This window comes from Neomonachus schauinslandi, chromosome 4, assembly GCF_002201575.2.
Source record: "Neomonachus schauinslandi chromosome 4, ASM220157v2, whole genome shotgun sequence".
Taxonomy (NCBI): Eukaryota; Metazoa; Chordata; class Mammalia; order Carnivora; family Phocidae; genus Neomonachus; species Neomonachus schauinslandi.
Window position 1 is genome coordinate 122,248,962 of NC_058406.1, and position 17,635 is coordinate 122,266,596.

Here is a 17,635-nt window from a genome sequence, read left to right on the forward strand (position 1 = left end):
AAGGCATGCCGGGGATCCTAATGTACAGACAGGGTTGAGACCCTCTGAACCAAAATGCAAAAATCAAATGAAAGGATCAGAGAAAGCTGATGGTAATCTAGGAGTCTGATGATGTCTCATGGAAAGAAATTCATCCATGCTAACATATGCTAATATAAAAATACAAGTGACTAGATTATCAAGACTGAGCACATTCTCATTCTGATTTAATCTTAAATAGACTTAAGAGAAAACCATTCCCCTTGCCTTTTTCGTCCATTGGGAATGTAAAAATAGTAATATAAGTAGTGTCTTAATGGGTCAGTCCAGTGTCTTTTTTCAGCTGTACAGAAGGACCCAGAGGAGTTCATCTATCAAAGGCCAGTCCTTCCACCCATACTCTGGATTTACTTGCTTCTGAACCTCATTCTACATGGAATGCTCTATTTTCTGTATCTCATCTCTCTTGAATCCATCCCACTAACATTTAAACATTTCAGTCTCTCCCATCTTAAAAACACACATGCCTAGATCCCAGACATCCTTGCCCACAAACCCATCGGCGCAGCCATCGGCGCAGCCCACCAGGGCAGCTGCTGACAATCCTGGGCATATCCTCTCACAACGAATCACCAAGTTCTTCTATGATACTGCCTAAAAAGGTCTCTCAAATAGGTCACCTCTCTCCATGCCCACTGCTACTTACCCAAGGCCAAGCCACCACTGACCCTCTATTGTAAGTACAGAAGTAGCCTTATAATATAGTATCCTCAGATCCACTCTTCTCCCCTTTTCCACCTTGTAGCCTAAATAAGCCCACTTTGGCAAATTACCAAACCCAAGCTTCAGTTTCTTCATATGTAAAGTCCATTTTTTTTCACAGACTTTATAGGACTGTTGCGAAAATCAAATGAATACTGGACTAAAGTGGTTAGCAACTGCAAAGCAGAAAAGATCAGTTATGTTTATTAACGTACAAATACTTAAGAGCAACTGAACTAGTTACATTAGGAGATGAAATATAATATTCAGGGACTAAATCAAAAGGCCTACAGTCTTGTCTAATCTGGCCTCCGCCAACATTCCAGTCTCATGTTAGACTCCACACACCAGCCTCATAAAGCGGTTCCCTTTGTCTGGAATGCTCTCCTTGCCCCACTTGGCCAACTAACTCCTGCTCATCATTCAAGTTCTGGTTTAAATCTTAATTTCTCCAGGAAACTTACCCTGACTCCCCCACCCCCTTCCCCACCAATATCAGGTCTCCCAAACCTTCTGTACTACTTCTTGGTACCTCACATTCGCCATTATCTGTTCCACGATCTTCCTTTGACAGTGAGCCTCATGAAGGATTATGTCCATAATCCCTCCAATAAGCACCATGACTGGGAGAATATAAGTCTTCAAATTTTTAGTAACTGATTTTAATGACACAACTGAAAAATACCCATAAATGCTACACTCTAATAGAAGCCTGTGGCTCCCTTCAGCACGAATCGGTAATTGCTGGCATTTATTTCTCTATCACTTTGTTTCCTTTGAGCTTTACCAACCAGAAATACTACACTATAAAGAGTAAGGAAAGTACCTTCATTTTTTATTTCCAATATAACTTTTTGAATATAAAAGTTACACATCTAACATAACTTCTGTGGAGGTAAGAGAACATCTGCTTGGCTTATTTTGCTATTTCAACACCAGGAAATCATATACTGAAGAAAAAACACTAATCTGCTTTCCCATCCTGGGTAATTACTAATCACTTGGTGATCAGAATCTTAATTTAGAATACATTTTAACTCATTACTTTACTTGCTATACTTGCTACTTACTTTTTAGTCACAGGTTAAGAAGATTCCCACAGATGGTCATCTCCAAGAATTTTACTACATTCTGCTCCCACAAGAAGTTAGTAAGACTAGTAGTCCTTATATCAAGCCCTATAAATATCTTCACCCAGAAGTGTCTTTATACATTGTTTGTCAATAAGCTAGTTTTCTACTGAATTTAATATTAAATTAGTTCTCCTTTCTCAATGGACCAGAAATACTTGGTTTTGTTCCCATTAGATACATCTTGCTTTAATGCTATGTCACATGGATCTAATTTTTAAAAAAAACACATCTTATTGCCTGGAAGAATGTGATAAATTAAAAAACTAAAATCAAAACTAAGAGTATAAATACCTATGTAGTTTGCTTTACAAATTTATTTCTATTTTTACATACACAATTTTCTTAAAACAGTACACACTTTCTCCGACTTTCTGCACTGAGAGGTAAGGATTCCTTTTTCCCTTAAAGTTTATCTCCTAAAGTGGAGTCCTGATTTCTGGCTCAACATTTTCACAGTCTGCCTTAGGGTTTTCATCTACATTTGCTATAACCCTTTTTTATTCACTGGTTAAGGTTGGTATAGCTGATTTTCCATGCATTTCCTCCCTTTTTCCATCTTCTTTCACTTCCTGCTACCATTGTTTAAGTCATTCACTGGTACTTTCTCACCTATCAGTCTTCTAATTCGTTTATCTTAACCTAAAATTTCCCTTTTTTCTCCCAATCACAAAATCACTTTTTCCTCTGAAAGTATATTTTATATTGCCCAATTTTTGCCCCCACTGGAATATTTGTTTGCACAGACTACAATTTTTAATGTGTCCTAATAAACTATCTTCCTACCTGAAATATGTAAACATGAAAAAATGGGTCACAACTTACATTTTCACATGAAACTTATCAGAAGAGAATAGGTTAGAAAAGGACTTCTGAGCCAGTTAAGGGCTGCAAAGAACCTCAGCAAACAGGCTGGTCCTGAAGACAGCAGTAATGAGGAGGCTTGGTTAGGCTTCACTCGGCTTGGTAAGGAAGAGGCAGTGCAGAAGAGGAAGCCTGAGTTTTGAAAGCAATCTCTGCTGTCGTAATCTACAAATTCAACACATTTGGGAAGGAAGAGACAAATGATACAACTGAGTAGTCAAATGTACAGCAGACGTCTTAAGTGCTGAAAGAATTTAAAGAACTGGGAGACAGATTGGCAAGGGCCAAAATGGATAGCCAAGGAGGGCTCCATGGAAGAGCCGGTTCTGGAAAACTAGAATCTGGTAATTTAGGATGAGGACAAACATACAATGCATTTACTGAAGACTAAAAATGTCAACTCAACTACAAGTGTCAGGTAAATCAGAAGAGTAGGACAGGTTACAGAGAGTCTTGAAACCAGAATAATTTGGATTTGACACAATAAAGTCATTGAAGATTTATAACCAGAAGAGTAGAAATTAAAAATACCTAACAATTATTTGGGCAACTATTTGGTCACTAAGAAGGAAAATCCCGACCCCAATACTCAGTAGCTGTATTTGACTCCAATTACTTTATTTCCTCTATAAAATGAGTATGAAAAACCCTAGCTCACTGAACCACTGTGATGATGAAAGAAGGTAACACAAGGACCCAGTACAGAGCCTGAAACACAGTACGTGCTCAAGTAATGTTAAATGTTACTAACAAGCCGGTAGCAGTAATCCAGATGTGCAATAATTAAAATCCACACAAGATCTGAACCAAAGTACCAAATACCCATCCCTTCAACATAGAAATACTACTATAATTGTTCCACCACCAGAACTCATTCGTAAACACTCCCCAAATGCTCAGCACACACTGTTATTATGCTCGGTAGTGTGGCAAACACTAACACATAAGAAACACTCCCTCCCCTTAAGGATCTTGATCCCACTAAGAATATACTCAGGGAAAGTTATGGACCATAAATGACAGGTCCCAAACAAAAAAGTAAACATGGCAGTTAAGAGGAAGAAGTAATCATGGGGTTTAAATTGTTCACAGGATTTGTATAAGAAGCACTGGGAAATGCTGTTGTAATGTGTACGCTACAAATATTTTTTAGTAAAGAAACGGGTAAATCTGTTTAGTGTGAGGACTTCTATAGATCAGGTAAGAAAACTCAAATCCCCTCGCGCCTTTGCCAAACACTGAAAACAAAAAAGTTCATAGGGAAAACAACAGCTCTTAAATATATAAAAAAGCTAACTCTCATTCAGATGATATGCTTTTTTTTTTTTTGGATCACAAAGGGCTAAATGTGGGATAATACAGTTGGAGAGGCTGAAGGGAAACAGGGACTCTCATATCATTCTGGTGAGAGAAGAAACCTGATATACTCTCTAAGGAGGCAGAATCTATCAAAATTAAAAGCACTCACAGGCTTTGCTACATCTAGAAATCTACTCTACGGATATACTAACACAGAATTATTAGTAGCAGCAAAGGATTACAATCAAAACACTGGCTAAATAAATGGTGGAACATTAATACTGTGAAGCTGGGGGAGAAAAAGCTGCTTTATACAAGGATATAGAATAATTTCTAAGATACACTTTAAGTGAAAAAACTAAGGTGCCAGGCATTTTATTACCACATGTATGGAGAGAAAATTTGAAAAAGTTGGTAAATTTATAGAATATTCTTGATGGGCACACAAAATTAGTAACAATGGCTATCCCTGGTGAGGAAAACCAGGTTCAATGGTTCAAAGATAAAGTCATTTTTCACTGTATACCCATTTTGAACACTTAAAAAATTTAAGGTGTAAGGGTACCTGGCTGGCTCAGTCAGTAGAACCTGTGACTCTTGATCTCAGTGTTGTGAGTTTAAGCCCCACACTGTGTGTAGAGCTTACTTTAAAAAAAAATTTTAAATGTATATTTCTTACCAACTGAAACAAATTAAAAGAAAACAAATGAGAATAAATCAAAATGTTTAGTTATGGATATTTTTATGTTGTAGGATGACAGAGGGCTTGTTTTCTTTATGCATTTCTATAACATACTGAGCTTATTTTCATAATGAGATTTTTTTTTCTTTCTTATTTGACAGAGAAAGAGAGAGCACAAGCAAGGGGAGTAGCAGCAGGAGAGGGAGAAGCAGGTTCCCTGCTGAGCAAGGAGCCCAACGTAGGACTCGATCCCAGAACCCTGGGATCATGACCTGAGCCGAAGGCAGATGCTTAACCAACTGAGGCACCCAGGCACCCCCATAATAAAATATTTTTTTTATTTTTAATTTTTTAAAAAGGATTTTTATTTATTTGAGAGAGCAAGCGAGAGCACAAGAGCAGGGGGAGGGAGCAGCAGACTCCCTGCTGAGCAGGGAGCCCAATGCAGGGCTCTATCCCGGGACCCTGGGATCATGACCTGAGCTGAAGGCAGACGCTTAACTGACTGAGCCACCCAGGCGCCCCATAATAAAGTATTTTAAAGGAGAGAAAGTTTATCCAGATAAGAAAGAATATGAGCAAAGATCTGGCAGGTAGGATGAATACAAAACACTTCGGTTATAATAGACAAGACTAAATAAAGCAGATACTTTCTAACAGTGAGATAAACAACCATGCCTCCTATACAGAAAGTCTGTAATAATGCTATAGAATGTATGAAAGACTACGTTGGTAGCTACACTCTCCTGACATTTTTGGTGCTAGACAAAGCAGTCTAAACTAAGCCAGAGTCCTTTGTTGACATCACAGCAGAAAATGACAAAAATACTGTTAAGATTAATCTGATAGATTAGAATGTGACTACCCTAGAAGTAAAAATAGCCGGTTTCTGGCCCAGACATGTTGCCTGTGACACAGGGAGTATTTAAGGGTCTGGAACAGCCACAACGTCCAGAAGCTCAGCATTGTTTTTTTGTTTTTTTGTTTTTTTTAAAGATTTTATTTATTTATTTGACAGAGACAGAGACAGCGAGAGCAGGAACACAAGCAGGGGAGTGGGAGAGGGAGAAGCAGGCTTCCCGCTGAGCCGGGAGCCCGATGTGGGACTCGATCCCAGGACCCTGGGATCATGACCTGAGCCGAAGGCAGTCGCTTAACCAACTGAGCCACCCAGGCGCCCAGAAGCTCAGCATTGTTAAAGGCCCACGGTCCATGTGGCAAACATGGTTTCCCTCCTCAGACAGGCCAGCGGCTCTACATGTGTTTTCCTGTTGTGGCCTAACCTTCTCTCATGGTGTCCAGACAGAGCTTGTGACTGCCAAGACACCCCTGAGTTAAGTCCCCTGACAGGACTCGGGCCGAGGGCCGCGGCAGGAATGGTGCTTGTAGAACCAGAAAGGTACGCAGCAGGAGCCAAGATGCAGGCTGCCTCGTGAGAGTGTAGAGACCTGGGGGCCAGGCCACCTGTGCTGGAGTCCTGGCTTCACCATGGTCTAGCTCTGTCACCTGGGACTAGTGAGCTACTCACGATTTCTCTGCCTCATTTCCCCCAGCTGGAAAATGGAGACACGAAAGTACCTACCTATGGCTGTTAAGGGTTAAAGGACTAAATATTTGTCAAGCACTTAGCACGGTGCTGACACAGATTTAGTTTTCATGTCCACTGCAGGCCTACCATGAGCTTGGCTCTAAGAGAAATAAAAATTCACAGACTTTGTATCTGATAGGTATGGCGAAGGAAAGGAGAGCTATCAAAGATGACAGTACGTGGAGATTTAGAAATTATCGACACAAAGGTAACTGAAATCCTGATAACAGATGAATTCTTCAAGGGACATTTTGATAAAAAACAAATACCTGTGAACTAACCCTCAAAAAATACCCTCAATTGGATAGAGAAAGTTGAGGAGCGAGATACAGTGTGTTTACAAAGGTACAGTGTCTCACTCGGAATTGAGCACAAGAAGAGAATCGTGTCAAACTTCCAGTAACAGTAATTCCATCTTACACCTGTAAGATTTTAGTTTCAAGTTACTTGTGATGATCTCACTGGATTCAAATAATGATCCCATGAAGTGGTAGAATTATCTCCATTCCATCAATGAAGAAAAACCTCAGAGACTACATTGCTACCTAAAGTTACATAGCTAGTAAGTTATAAAACAGGAAATTGAAATAAATTTCTCCTGTAACAATTCTATAAGAATCACGATATTATAAGTTAACCTTAACTTTATTCAACAGAGCAAGTATTATGCTCCTCTCCCACTTTTCTGAAAAATAAAAACCAAATGACAAAGCAAATGAAGAAACTTGCTAAATACCAATAAATCAGAAACAAACATGCCAGAAAAAAAAGTAATACAACCTGACATTTTCCCTATGCGCCCAACAATTCGTACCTGTCATTTATTTTTACTGATTCAAGAAAAATTCTTTGTTCATCCTTCTAAAAAAACATCTACACAGTTACTACTAGCCAGTTACAGCTACAGACTCTCTTGGTTCTCAAAGAGCTAAGTTGGGAGGAAACAATGGTAAATATAATTTCAATCTAATATGATAAACACTACAATGAGTGTATGTACAGGAGCAGCTGATCCAAACCCAGGGAGAGGCAGGTGTGGTGCTGGGAAGGAGATGAAAGGGAAGATGCATGGGAATGAGTCGGGTAACGCACCTGCAGGGAGCTAGGAGAAGGTGCCAGGCAGTGTGGATACAAACAGGCTCAAGAGTAATCAATAATGCTTATACCACAAAAATGCAATATCCATTCAATTTTAATTATGTTACCTTTTATTATTTTACAATATATTTCAAAAAATGCCATTACAGTTGCCTTAACTGCTCTATAAGACCTGGAATAAAAGAACACTTAGAATTAGAACACACAGACATCAAGCTGTAATACCTACTTGTACTGAACCATTACTACCAAAGAGATGTAGTTTTTTAAATAGGCAGATGTGTGGCAATGCAAAATAAAATACAAACTTGTTAAAACAAACAGTAAACTTTGTTTTAATGGCTATCGAAAGGAGGTGGTTTTGTTTTCGTTTTTCAACACATCTGGTTCTGGCAGCAAGTTGTATTATGCATTTAAAGCAATACATGCCCTGAAAGCTTCTACTTTCAGTTGTGCGTGTCATCTGAATCAGAGCCCAGACACATGAAAAATATCATTCCCAATCCCCTCACTACCCCTCCCTCCAGAAGGTCGTGAACTCAAGATTCTTGTTGGTGAAGTATTTTACAGTTTTTTTTCCAGTGACACTGGATGTTTTTAATTTTCTCTAAAAGAGAAGCGATGAAAATGCAAGGAAACCCTCCAGGGTCCAATTTTCACTTCACATTCTCCACAAGCAATAAAATAGCAGCTCTACATGTTGATGAAAAAGAATTTCAATTTCTCCATATTAGTTTCTTAATCATATTAGCACTAAAATTTATCTGGATTTAGCTGGATTTCCAAAAGGAAAATTTTAGTTGCCAAATATTTCAGAAATTTAATAAAGCATTACATATATGTAATTAGCTCTTATCTACCAAAAAATATATATGTATATATATTTATATTTATTTATCTTACCTTCACTGAAGTTCTTTTTTTCTGGCTGGACATGAGAACAAGATTAAGTGGACCAATGCTGGCTTTATTTCTTTATAAGCAATAATTTGAGTCTTTTTTTCATTCGGTTCGATCGCATGTTCATAATAAATTCACAAAAGGCAATACAAGGAAACACCTACTGAATAGGCATCTGCCAAGCAATTCATGCTTTAAAGTTAGACGCTACCAAATGGCACTATGGCATTATAGGCATTCGATTTTTGTTTTTTTTTTTTTCAAGTTTGTCAGTTCTTTACTATTTTTTTTTTCCTAGCAAGGGATGGTATATGATCACAAAGTAAGGCCTAGAGACCATTTATAGCTGCTCCCAGTATTATGCTGGACGGAACTCTTAAGAGCTGATATAAACCAAACTGAACAACAGTCAACTGGAACCACATCTGATCACATTCAAATAGTCTCCAACAGTACTTTGCTAGTATACATGTTTCCTTCTTCTCGGCTGATTTTGTGTTGATCTTTTTAAAATTACAACAAGTAAGACTGCAAAGTTTTTGTAGACTTGTGGTTTTAGGGGACTGCTATGTTCATATGGATATATTTTAAATCACAAAATGTCTCTATAGTAATGTTCTTTCTATAAACATGGTTGGCAAAATAAAAAAGGCACAAAAGGGGGATAATGAGAAATGTTTTCAATTTCAGTGAAGAATACCAAAGCAAGTATCTTTCATGAAGAAAAGTAGAGAAAAATGTTCAGTAATTCATGCACGACTTGAGCTTAAAAAAACAAAAAAAAACAACTTCTCTTCAGATAGGTCCTGAGGCTTGAGGAGAAATGAGTTTTCCTAATCACGTGCTTCATGTAAAATAAAATGTAAAGCTGAACATATATATGTTTGGTTTAACAGTGGACCCATGTTTTTTAAAAAGTGAGGCAATTAAAGGAAAACAAAACCAAAATACCTTCATAAACAAAGAACTCCACCTGTAGCCTCTGTCCTTTTTACCACTGAGTGGGGCAAAATGTCCAATAAAATGTAAAATGCAGCATACGCAATCATGTAATCTAAAAACTTTTCATGATAACTTATTGCAAATTGCACTTGACAGTTCACCACAACAATGGAAAACTGGCCCCTTGTTGGTTCACACAGTCCTTGAGACACAAAGTGAAGTCACCAGTAAAACGATCTTGATAAAAAGTTTGCAGCTGTGCTCAGCCAGCTAGCTCCACCCTCTGGGTGTGAGCCGACCCGGGACACTGCTTTGTCTTGCTCCTTTGTGGGACTCTCATCCTCAGGCAGGTAGTCCGGCAGTTCTGTGTTCTGTTCTACTTCCACAGGCGTATCTTGGAATGGGACCAACATCTGATACAGAGAACATGTTAAGAGTTATTACAAAATCATCCTAATTGACACAGATATATATGTCTTAAGTTAAAGGTCAACTTTACTCCTCATTCTAATCGCCATATTTATTCTCAGGGGTTATATTCCTTTAAAAATCTTCCTCTTACATGAAGATAGGCCCGACTGCTGAGCACAGAAAGGCAGAAATACACATGAAAACTAAGATGTTTTTCTCCTGAGGCTCCAGGAATAAATGTGCAACTCCTGTCTATTTAAAGAAAACAAAAGCAAGTATCTGGCTGCTGCGTGACCCTGAAGGGCCACTGAACCTCCTTTCTATGGGAAGACAAATAAGCTAAAGGAATGCAGGTTTGTTTTCCCTATCACAAAGCTAGCGGCAAAAACAGCAAGAGGCAAATATTTTCACTGTATTTACCTATCCCTGGTGGGAACAGACCTTTATTTTTTGGATTAGCAAAACTAAGATTAGAAAGAAAGTATTTAAAAACCAGCGCAAGGAAACTAGATATCCTTTATTGCCATATAAAATTAGGAAGACGTCTCCACTGAGATAAAGAACAGACTCTGAAATCCACAAAATATAAGAACAGACTTTGAAATCTACAAAAGACCTATATTTCTAAAAGAGTTAACTGTTAGCCAAGAAATATTAAGATAATCTGACCCAACCACACTCCTGTATATTTGGCAACTAACAGCCTGAAAATACTTACAATCTGCTAGCCCTAAGAATAATCAGGAGTCAGTTAGGTATAAAGAATATTTAACTAAATAAAGCATTTACCTCTTCTCCACTTTCACTTTTCACAACTTGCTGAGCTTTCATAACCTTGGTTGATGCTATCGCTGATGCCAAAGCCTAGGCCAGGATTAAAAGGAACAATTTTGAACACTGATTTGTTTACCTATAACCTCAAGCATATTCAGCCATTTAAAATACTAACCTCTGCTTTCAAATCTGAACGGATCCGCACCACACATCTTTGAACAGCCATTTGAAAAGTAAAGCTAATAACACCTTTAATTTTTAACAAAGCCTCTTCACAGAGATTTCTCCGAGACTGAAAAGGTAAAAAAACAAAAACAAATTATTATTAAAATTGGCAAAATAATAAAAACAAACATATCAACTCAAACCACACCAAATTAGTCATTGGGGGGGCGGGGTAAGTAAATGTCCCTATTTCAGTTCTAACGACTCATTCTTGAGGGCACGCTGCTGGTGGTGTTTAGTCAAGTTTATTAAATTTTATAAGATCAACAGACTAATAATTCCTGCTGGATTTTTTCAAACTTCATTACTAATACTTAGTTTTAATAATTTTTATCGGAAATAAGTTAGCCAATATTAATTTAAATCTTAATGCAGAAGGAATGGAAGAACAATATAGGAAAAAAATGCTGAAAAGCAGAGGGTCCTCTAGCTTAAGGGTGAGCAAACTATAGTCCACCCACTGTTTTTACTGAAACACAGTCACACGCATTTGTTTACCTACTGTCTGAGGCTAGTTTTATACTATAGCAGAGTTAGTAGTTATAACAGACACCATATGCCCTGCCAAACCTAAAATATTTACTATCTGGCCCTTTAAAGAAAAGGTTTGCTGACCCGTGCTCTACTTAAAAATCTCTGAGGATAATTCTGATAGACTGATGTTAGAATTAGTGAGTGTTCAGTGTCTGACTCACTACTTTTTAAAGTACTTGGTATTTATAAATATCACTACATCCTTCATTTATGGCGTTCTCAATGGTTACCACTGCATTTTCAAGGGTTATTAATACCCTCTTTTTAGTTCTCATTTTCCTCTGACCACACAATAAAACATACCCCCTTCAATGTTTCTTTGACTCCTAATAATACACTACTTAAACCACTGGTTATTCCATCTGTCTCATCTTGCCGCCAAGGTCCAGTGCCTAAAACTAAGTGATTTTGTTTCTACTTCATCCCTCAGTAGACTATTCCCATCACTTCAACCATTATTACCATGGAGAACACAGATGTATATCTCCAAGAGGACTTTATTTTCATTTGCTATCAGACACACCCATTTGGATATCAAGTGGTCATCTCAAACACAGGATCCAAAGCAAAAATGGATTAAAAAGTAACTACAGGGGTGCCTGGGTGGCTCAGTCTGCTAGGCATCGGACTCTTGATTTCGGCTCAGGTCATGATCTTGGGGTCATGGGATTGAGCCCCGCGTCGGGCTCCATGCTCAGCAGAGAGTCCACTTGAGATTTTCTCTCTCCCTCTGTCTCTCCCCCTGCTTATGCTCTCTCTCAAATAAATAAATGAAATCTTAAAAAAAATAAAATAAAAAAAGTAACTAGTTTCACCTTATCCCTTCCTCCACCTCCAGCTCACGTATCGTATCACTGTCTTTACATCTTCCTGTGTCTTTACTGAAACCAAGTTCTGGTTCAGTATTTCTGATGGGACAGGCATCTGCAATTGACCCCAAATCCCTGGAACACCCTGAGAAACACTGCCTTTAAATTACCTGACTCACTCTTTTCCTCCATTGAATATAATCAGTCTTCAAACTTATTCTAATAATCCTTCAAAAGAACTCCTATCATTGCTTATCTCCCTACTACCATTATAGAATGGTGCTAGTCTTTGAGACTTTTGCAATCACTTTCGTATAATATATTGGCCTGTATTCTCATGTGTGCTTTGTTGAGTTTTATCATTTGGTTTATGCTAGCTTTCAAAAGGAACTGTATTATTCTTATTCATTAAAATTAGATGGCACTGGTGATATTTTATATATCTTACTATTTTCCATTCAATCAATTTATGTCTACTACCGGAGCCTGCTTTCTAGAAACTTTTTGGGATCTTGTGGCCCCAGTTTCAGTAAGATAGTTGTTAACTATCTTATTTGGCAATGTTATGGATAACATGCATATGAAAAACTTCCCCCACCCTTACCTAGAGAATCCTAAATCCTGAGGCCAAATTGCTGTGGATAATCTAATGTAACCTACCTGGCCTAGCTAAAAAGGTAAGTGGTAATCTACGGGTTGCTACCCCTAATATGTAAAGTTATATAACTTATCACTGCTCAAAGTAACTTCAGGGAGACTTCCAAATGCAGTCAAGATGGAGTAACAAGGACTGGATTTAGCCAATACACACAAAATAAAATGAATAAAACAATGATTTCCAGAGAGTGGAAAACAAACGTCCCTGAGAGAAGGAAAATAAATGAAATGAGCTCCACAAAGACATCAGCATATTGCCTAGAAAGTTTCCAGGCTGTAATTTAGGAAAGGAGAACTCAAGGGGAACCAGCAGCAGTCTCTGTCAGTTAAGGACACAGTTGAAAATTCAGGGAGATCAAGGCAACTATAATTCATAGGAGAGAGCACAAGAGAGGGCAGAGCTGTGCAAAAAGGGCCCACAAGGAGAAAGCATACCCTAGAGATCTGCAGTGAGCTCCCCTCAGGTTTTCAGCTGAACAATGATCAGTACATGCATGTGAAGAAAGAACCTGAGGCTAAATAAAGAACCAGACTGTAAAGGAATAGAAGGAACAATTCTGCAGGCTCAACTGTGCTGGAAATACTCCATGTTTCCATCATACAGAGTGGAAAAACTTTGACATACATGGGGGCATGAACAGAGAACCCAGAAGAGTATTGCCTCAGTAGTGTAGCAAAATTATCCCTAGGATGAAGGGTGCTATGGTCTTGCCTAACAAAGCTTAAAAGCAAGCCTCAAAAAGATCTGTTTGCAAGTAACTGTGATCTAGAACAAATCTCCAGAATTTTTTTAAAGGATTTGCATACAAATAAATATATGCTGTGCCCAACAAAGTAAAATTTGCAATGCCTAGCATCCAGTCAAAAATTACCAAGAATGCAAAGGAGCAAAAAAAAAAAATACAACCTATAATTAGAAAAGTCAATCTATAATTACAAAAATCAATCTATAAAAACATACTCAAAAAAAACAGATGATTAAATTAGTAGATAAGGACATTAAAATTATTCCAACCATCTTCTGTATGTTCAAATAAAGTATAAACATGTTAAGGAGTTATAAAAAAAAGACCCAAATCAAACTTCTAGAAATAAAATAAGGGGCACCTGGCTGCAGAGCATGTAACTCCTGATTTCGGGGTCATGAATTCAAGCCTCACATTGGGCATGGAATCTAGTTAAAATAAAAAAATAAAATAGTAAGATAAAAAAATAGAACAATGTCTACGGTAAAAAAAAAAAAAGAGAAGAGATTAATAGGAAGTTAAACACTTGCAAAGGAAAAATTTAGCAAATATAGCAACAGAAACTATCCAAAATGAAACAGAGGGGGGAAAAAAAAAGAATGGAAGAAAAAAATTAGCAGAATATCTGTGAGCTGTGAGACTTCACATGGTTGAACATGTGTAACAGGAATACCTTGAAAGACTAAGGGAAAAGGGGGACAGAAACAATATTTGAAGAAATAATGGAAAAAAACTGTCCAAATTTGCCGCATATTACAAATCCAGAAATCCAAGAAGCTGAATAAATATGAAGAAAATTATACCAAGGCACGTTATAAACAAACTGACTAAAAGCAGTGATGAAAGAGAAACTCTCAGAAGTAGGCAGAGTGAGAAAAATAAGATATATTACATATAGAAGAACACAAATAAGAACAATAGAATCCCGAATAGAAACAATGCAAGGAAGAAGACAGTGGAGCAATGTCTCAAAGTATGGTGTTAAAAAAAAAATAAAGAAAAAAATTCTGTCACTTAGATTTTCACACCCACTGAAAATAATCCTTCCAAAAAAAAAAAATAAAATAAGGACTCTACCAGACATACAAAACTGAAGGAGTTGGAGACTTCAATATCTGACTTTCAAAAATGAATATAATAGGTAGACAGAAGATGAGCAAGGAAAATGAGGCTTAAAAAACAGTATAAACCAACAAAACTCAACAGACACTTAGAATACTCCCAAACAAGAGTGTATACATTCTCAGGGACATGTGGAACATTCTCCCAGGATAGACCACGGTAGGCCATGAAACAAGCCTCAATATATTGAAAAGGACTGAAATCATACAATGTTGTCAAATCACATGAAATTAGAAATTAATAACAGAAGGAAATTTGGAAAATTCAGAAATACATGGAAATAAAACAACAAACTTCTAAATAATAACCAATGTGTCAAAGAAAAATTAGAAAATAGTTTGAGATGAATAAAATGAAAACACCACATACCAAATCTGATGGCATACAAAGAAAGTAGTGCTTAAACAAAAATTTATAAGCTGTAATAACTACATTAAAATAGAAGAAAATCTCAAGTTTTAAGAAAGTCCAGAGCAAACAGAAGGAAGGAAATCATAAAGATTATGGCAGGGGAAAAAAGAAAGAGAGAAAAGGGAAAAAATAGGAAAAAAAAAAATCAATGAAACTAAAAGTTGGTTTGAAAAGATCAACAAAACTGATAAACCTTTTAGCTACAGAAAGACTCAAATTACTAAAATCACATTACAACGAATCTGACTGAAACAAAAGATTATAAGCAAATACTATGAACACATTATGCCAATACATTAAGATAACCTCAATGAAATGGACAAATTCCTAGAAAAATAAAATTATCAAAACTGACTGAAGGAAAAATAGACCTATAATAAGTAAGGAGATTAAATTAAAATGAGAAAATATACCACAAAAAAAGCTCTGGACCAAACAGTTTCACTGGTGAACTCTATCAAATGTTTACAGAATAATCAACCCCAATCTTTCACAAACTCATCCAGACACTTCCTAGCTCATTTTACACTGATACCAAAACCAGAAAAAGATACATGAAAGAAAACTGTAAATAAAACTATAAAATACCCTGTATGAATACACACACACCACACAATACTTCAACAGAATCCCAGCAAGCTGAATCCAGCAGCATATTAAAAAGTTATACAGCATGACTGGGATTTACCCTAGGAATGAAAGGTTGATTCAAAATATGAAAATCACCAGGACGCCTGGGTGGCTCAGTTGGTTAAGTGTCTGCCTTTGGCTCAGGTCATGATCCCAGGGTCCTGGGATCAAGTCCCGCCATTGGGCTCCTTGCTCAGCAGGGAGCCTGCTTCTCCCTCTGCCTACCGCTCCCCCTGCTTGTGCTCTCTCTCTGACAAGTAAATAAATAAAATCTTAAAGAAATATATGAAAATCACCAATGTAATACATGATATTAATAGAATTCATCTCAACAATGAAAAGACAAATAAACAATTTAAAAACAGATAATAGGCATTTCTCCAAAAGAGAAAATATGTGATAAAGATATATGCAATAAACATTAAAACAACCACTGAGAAATGGCCAATAAGCACATGAAAAGATACTCAACATCATTAATCACTAAGGAAATGCAAATCAAAACCACAACAAAAACAAAAAAAAACCCCAAAACAACAGCAAAAAAACCCCACAATAAGGTAACACTTCACATCTACTAGGATAGCTTTTTTTTTTTTTTTTGGATAGTTATTAAACAACAGAAATCTATGTTGACAAGGCTGTGGAGAAAGTGACCCTTCATATGTTGCTGATGGGAATGTAAAATGCTGCAGCCACTATAGAAAACACTCTGGAAGTTGCTCAAAAAGCTAAATAAAGTTAATGTATCATCCAGCAACTCTACCCCAGGAACATATCCAAGAGAACTGAGGACATAAATCCACACAAAAAGTTATACACCAATATTTTATACTTATCTATATTTTACCAAAATGAAAAAAATTAAAAAAATAAAGACTATTTAAAGTAATAACAGTGCATCTGGGGTTTATAACACATGTGGGAATAAAACATGTAACAACTGCAAAGAGGGAGAGAAAGGGGAAATGGAAGTATAATGTTCTAAATGCCCTATATTATGTATGAAGTAATATATTAATTGAAGCTGCACTATAGTAAATTAAAGATATATTAAAAAAACCTTAAATCAACCAACAAAAAGAAAGGAAGAACTGTAGCTAATAAGCCAACAAAGGAAATAAAAGGAAATCATAAAAAATATTCAATTGGTCCAAAAGGCAGAAAATGGAAAAGGGGAACAATGAACTATGGGACAAATAGAGAGCAATCAGCAATGGGCCCCTGACTGGCTCAGTTGGAGGAGCATGCAACTTTTGATTTCTGGGTCGTGAGTTTGAGCCCCCTGTTGGGTGCAGAGATTACTTAAATAAATAAATACATAAACCTTAAAAAAAAAAAAAAAAAAAAAAGAAAGCAATTAGTAAGAGTTGTTTTAAAACTAACCATATTAATAATCATATCAAATATAAATGACCCCAACACTCCATTTAAAAGGCAGAATTTTCAGAATGGATTAAAAGGCAAGGCCGAACTATACAGTGCCTGTAAGAAATCTTAAAATACAGACATGAATAGAAGATACACACTCAGCAAAAGCAAGCAGAAGAAGCTAATATTAAAAACAGACAAGGTAGAATGAATTCAGAAGAAACTATCCTGTAGGACTATTACTGTATTCTAATATTACAATATTCTAATTACTATATTACTATACTATACTACACTCTAAAAAATTGTGTACAACTGGTATTATTTCATCCTTAAATGTTTGGTAGAACTCACTGGTGAAGCCATCTGGGACGAAAGTTTTTTTTATGGGAAGCTTTTTAATTACAAAATCAATTTCTTTAATAGATACTGAGCTATTCAGGTTATCTATTTCTTCTTGAATAAACCTTGGCAATCTGTGTTTTTCAAGAAATTTTCCTGTTTCATCTATATTACTAAATTTATTGGCATAAAGTTATTTAAAATATTCATTTACTTTCCCTTTAATGTCTATAGGGTCTACAGTGATGTTTTCTTTCTCTTATTTCTGGTATTGATAATTTGTGACTTTTGGCTTGATTGGTTTGGCTAAAAGTTTATCAATTTTATTGATCATGTCAAAGAATCAGCTTTTGATTTCA

At 36.6% G+C, this 17,635-nt stretch overlaps 1 protein-coding gene across 1 annotated transcript in view; it reads right to left on the reverse strand.

The window, feature by feature from the left end:
• Nucleotides 1-8,550: 8,550 nt before the first annotated feature.
• Nucleotides 8,551-17,635, reverse strand: part of ARMC1 (armadillo repeat containing 1) — a 33,807-nt gene continuing 24,722 nt past the window's right edge. The window contains 3 exon segments of the mRNA XM_021688177.2: nt 8,551-9,657; nt 10,445-10,519; nt 10,605-10,721. Coding sequence (XP_021543852.1) covers nt 9,466-9,657; nt 10,445-10,519; nt 10,605-10,721 — 384 coding nt within the window. The 3' untranslated portion in view covers nt 8,551-9,465.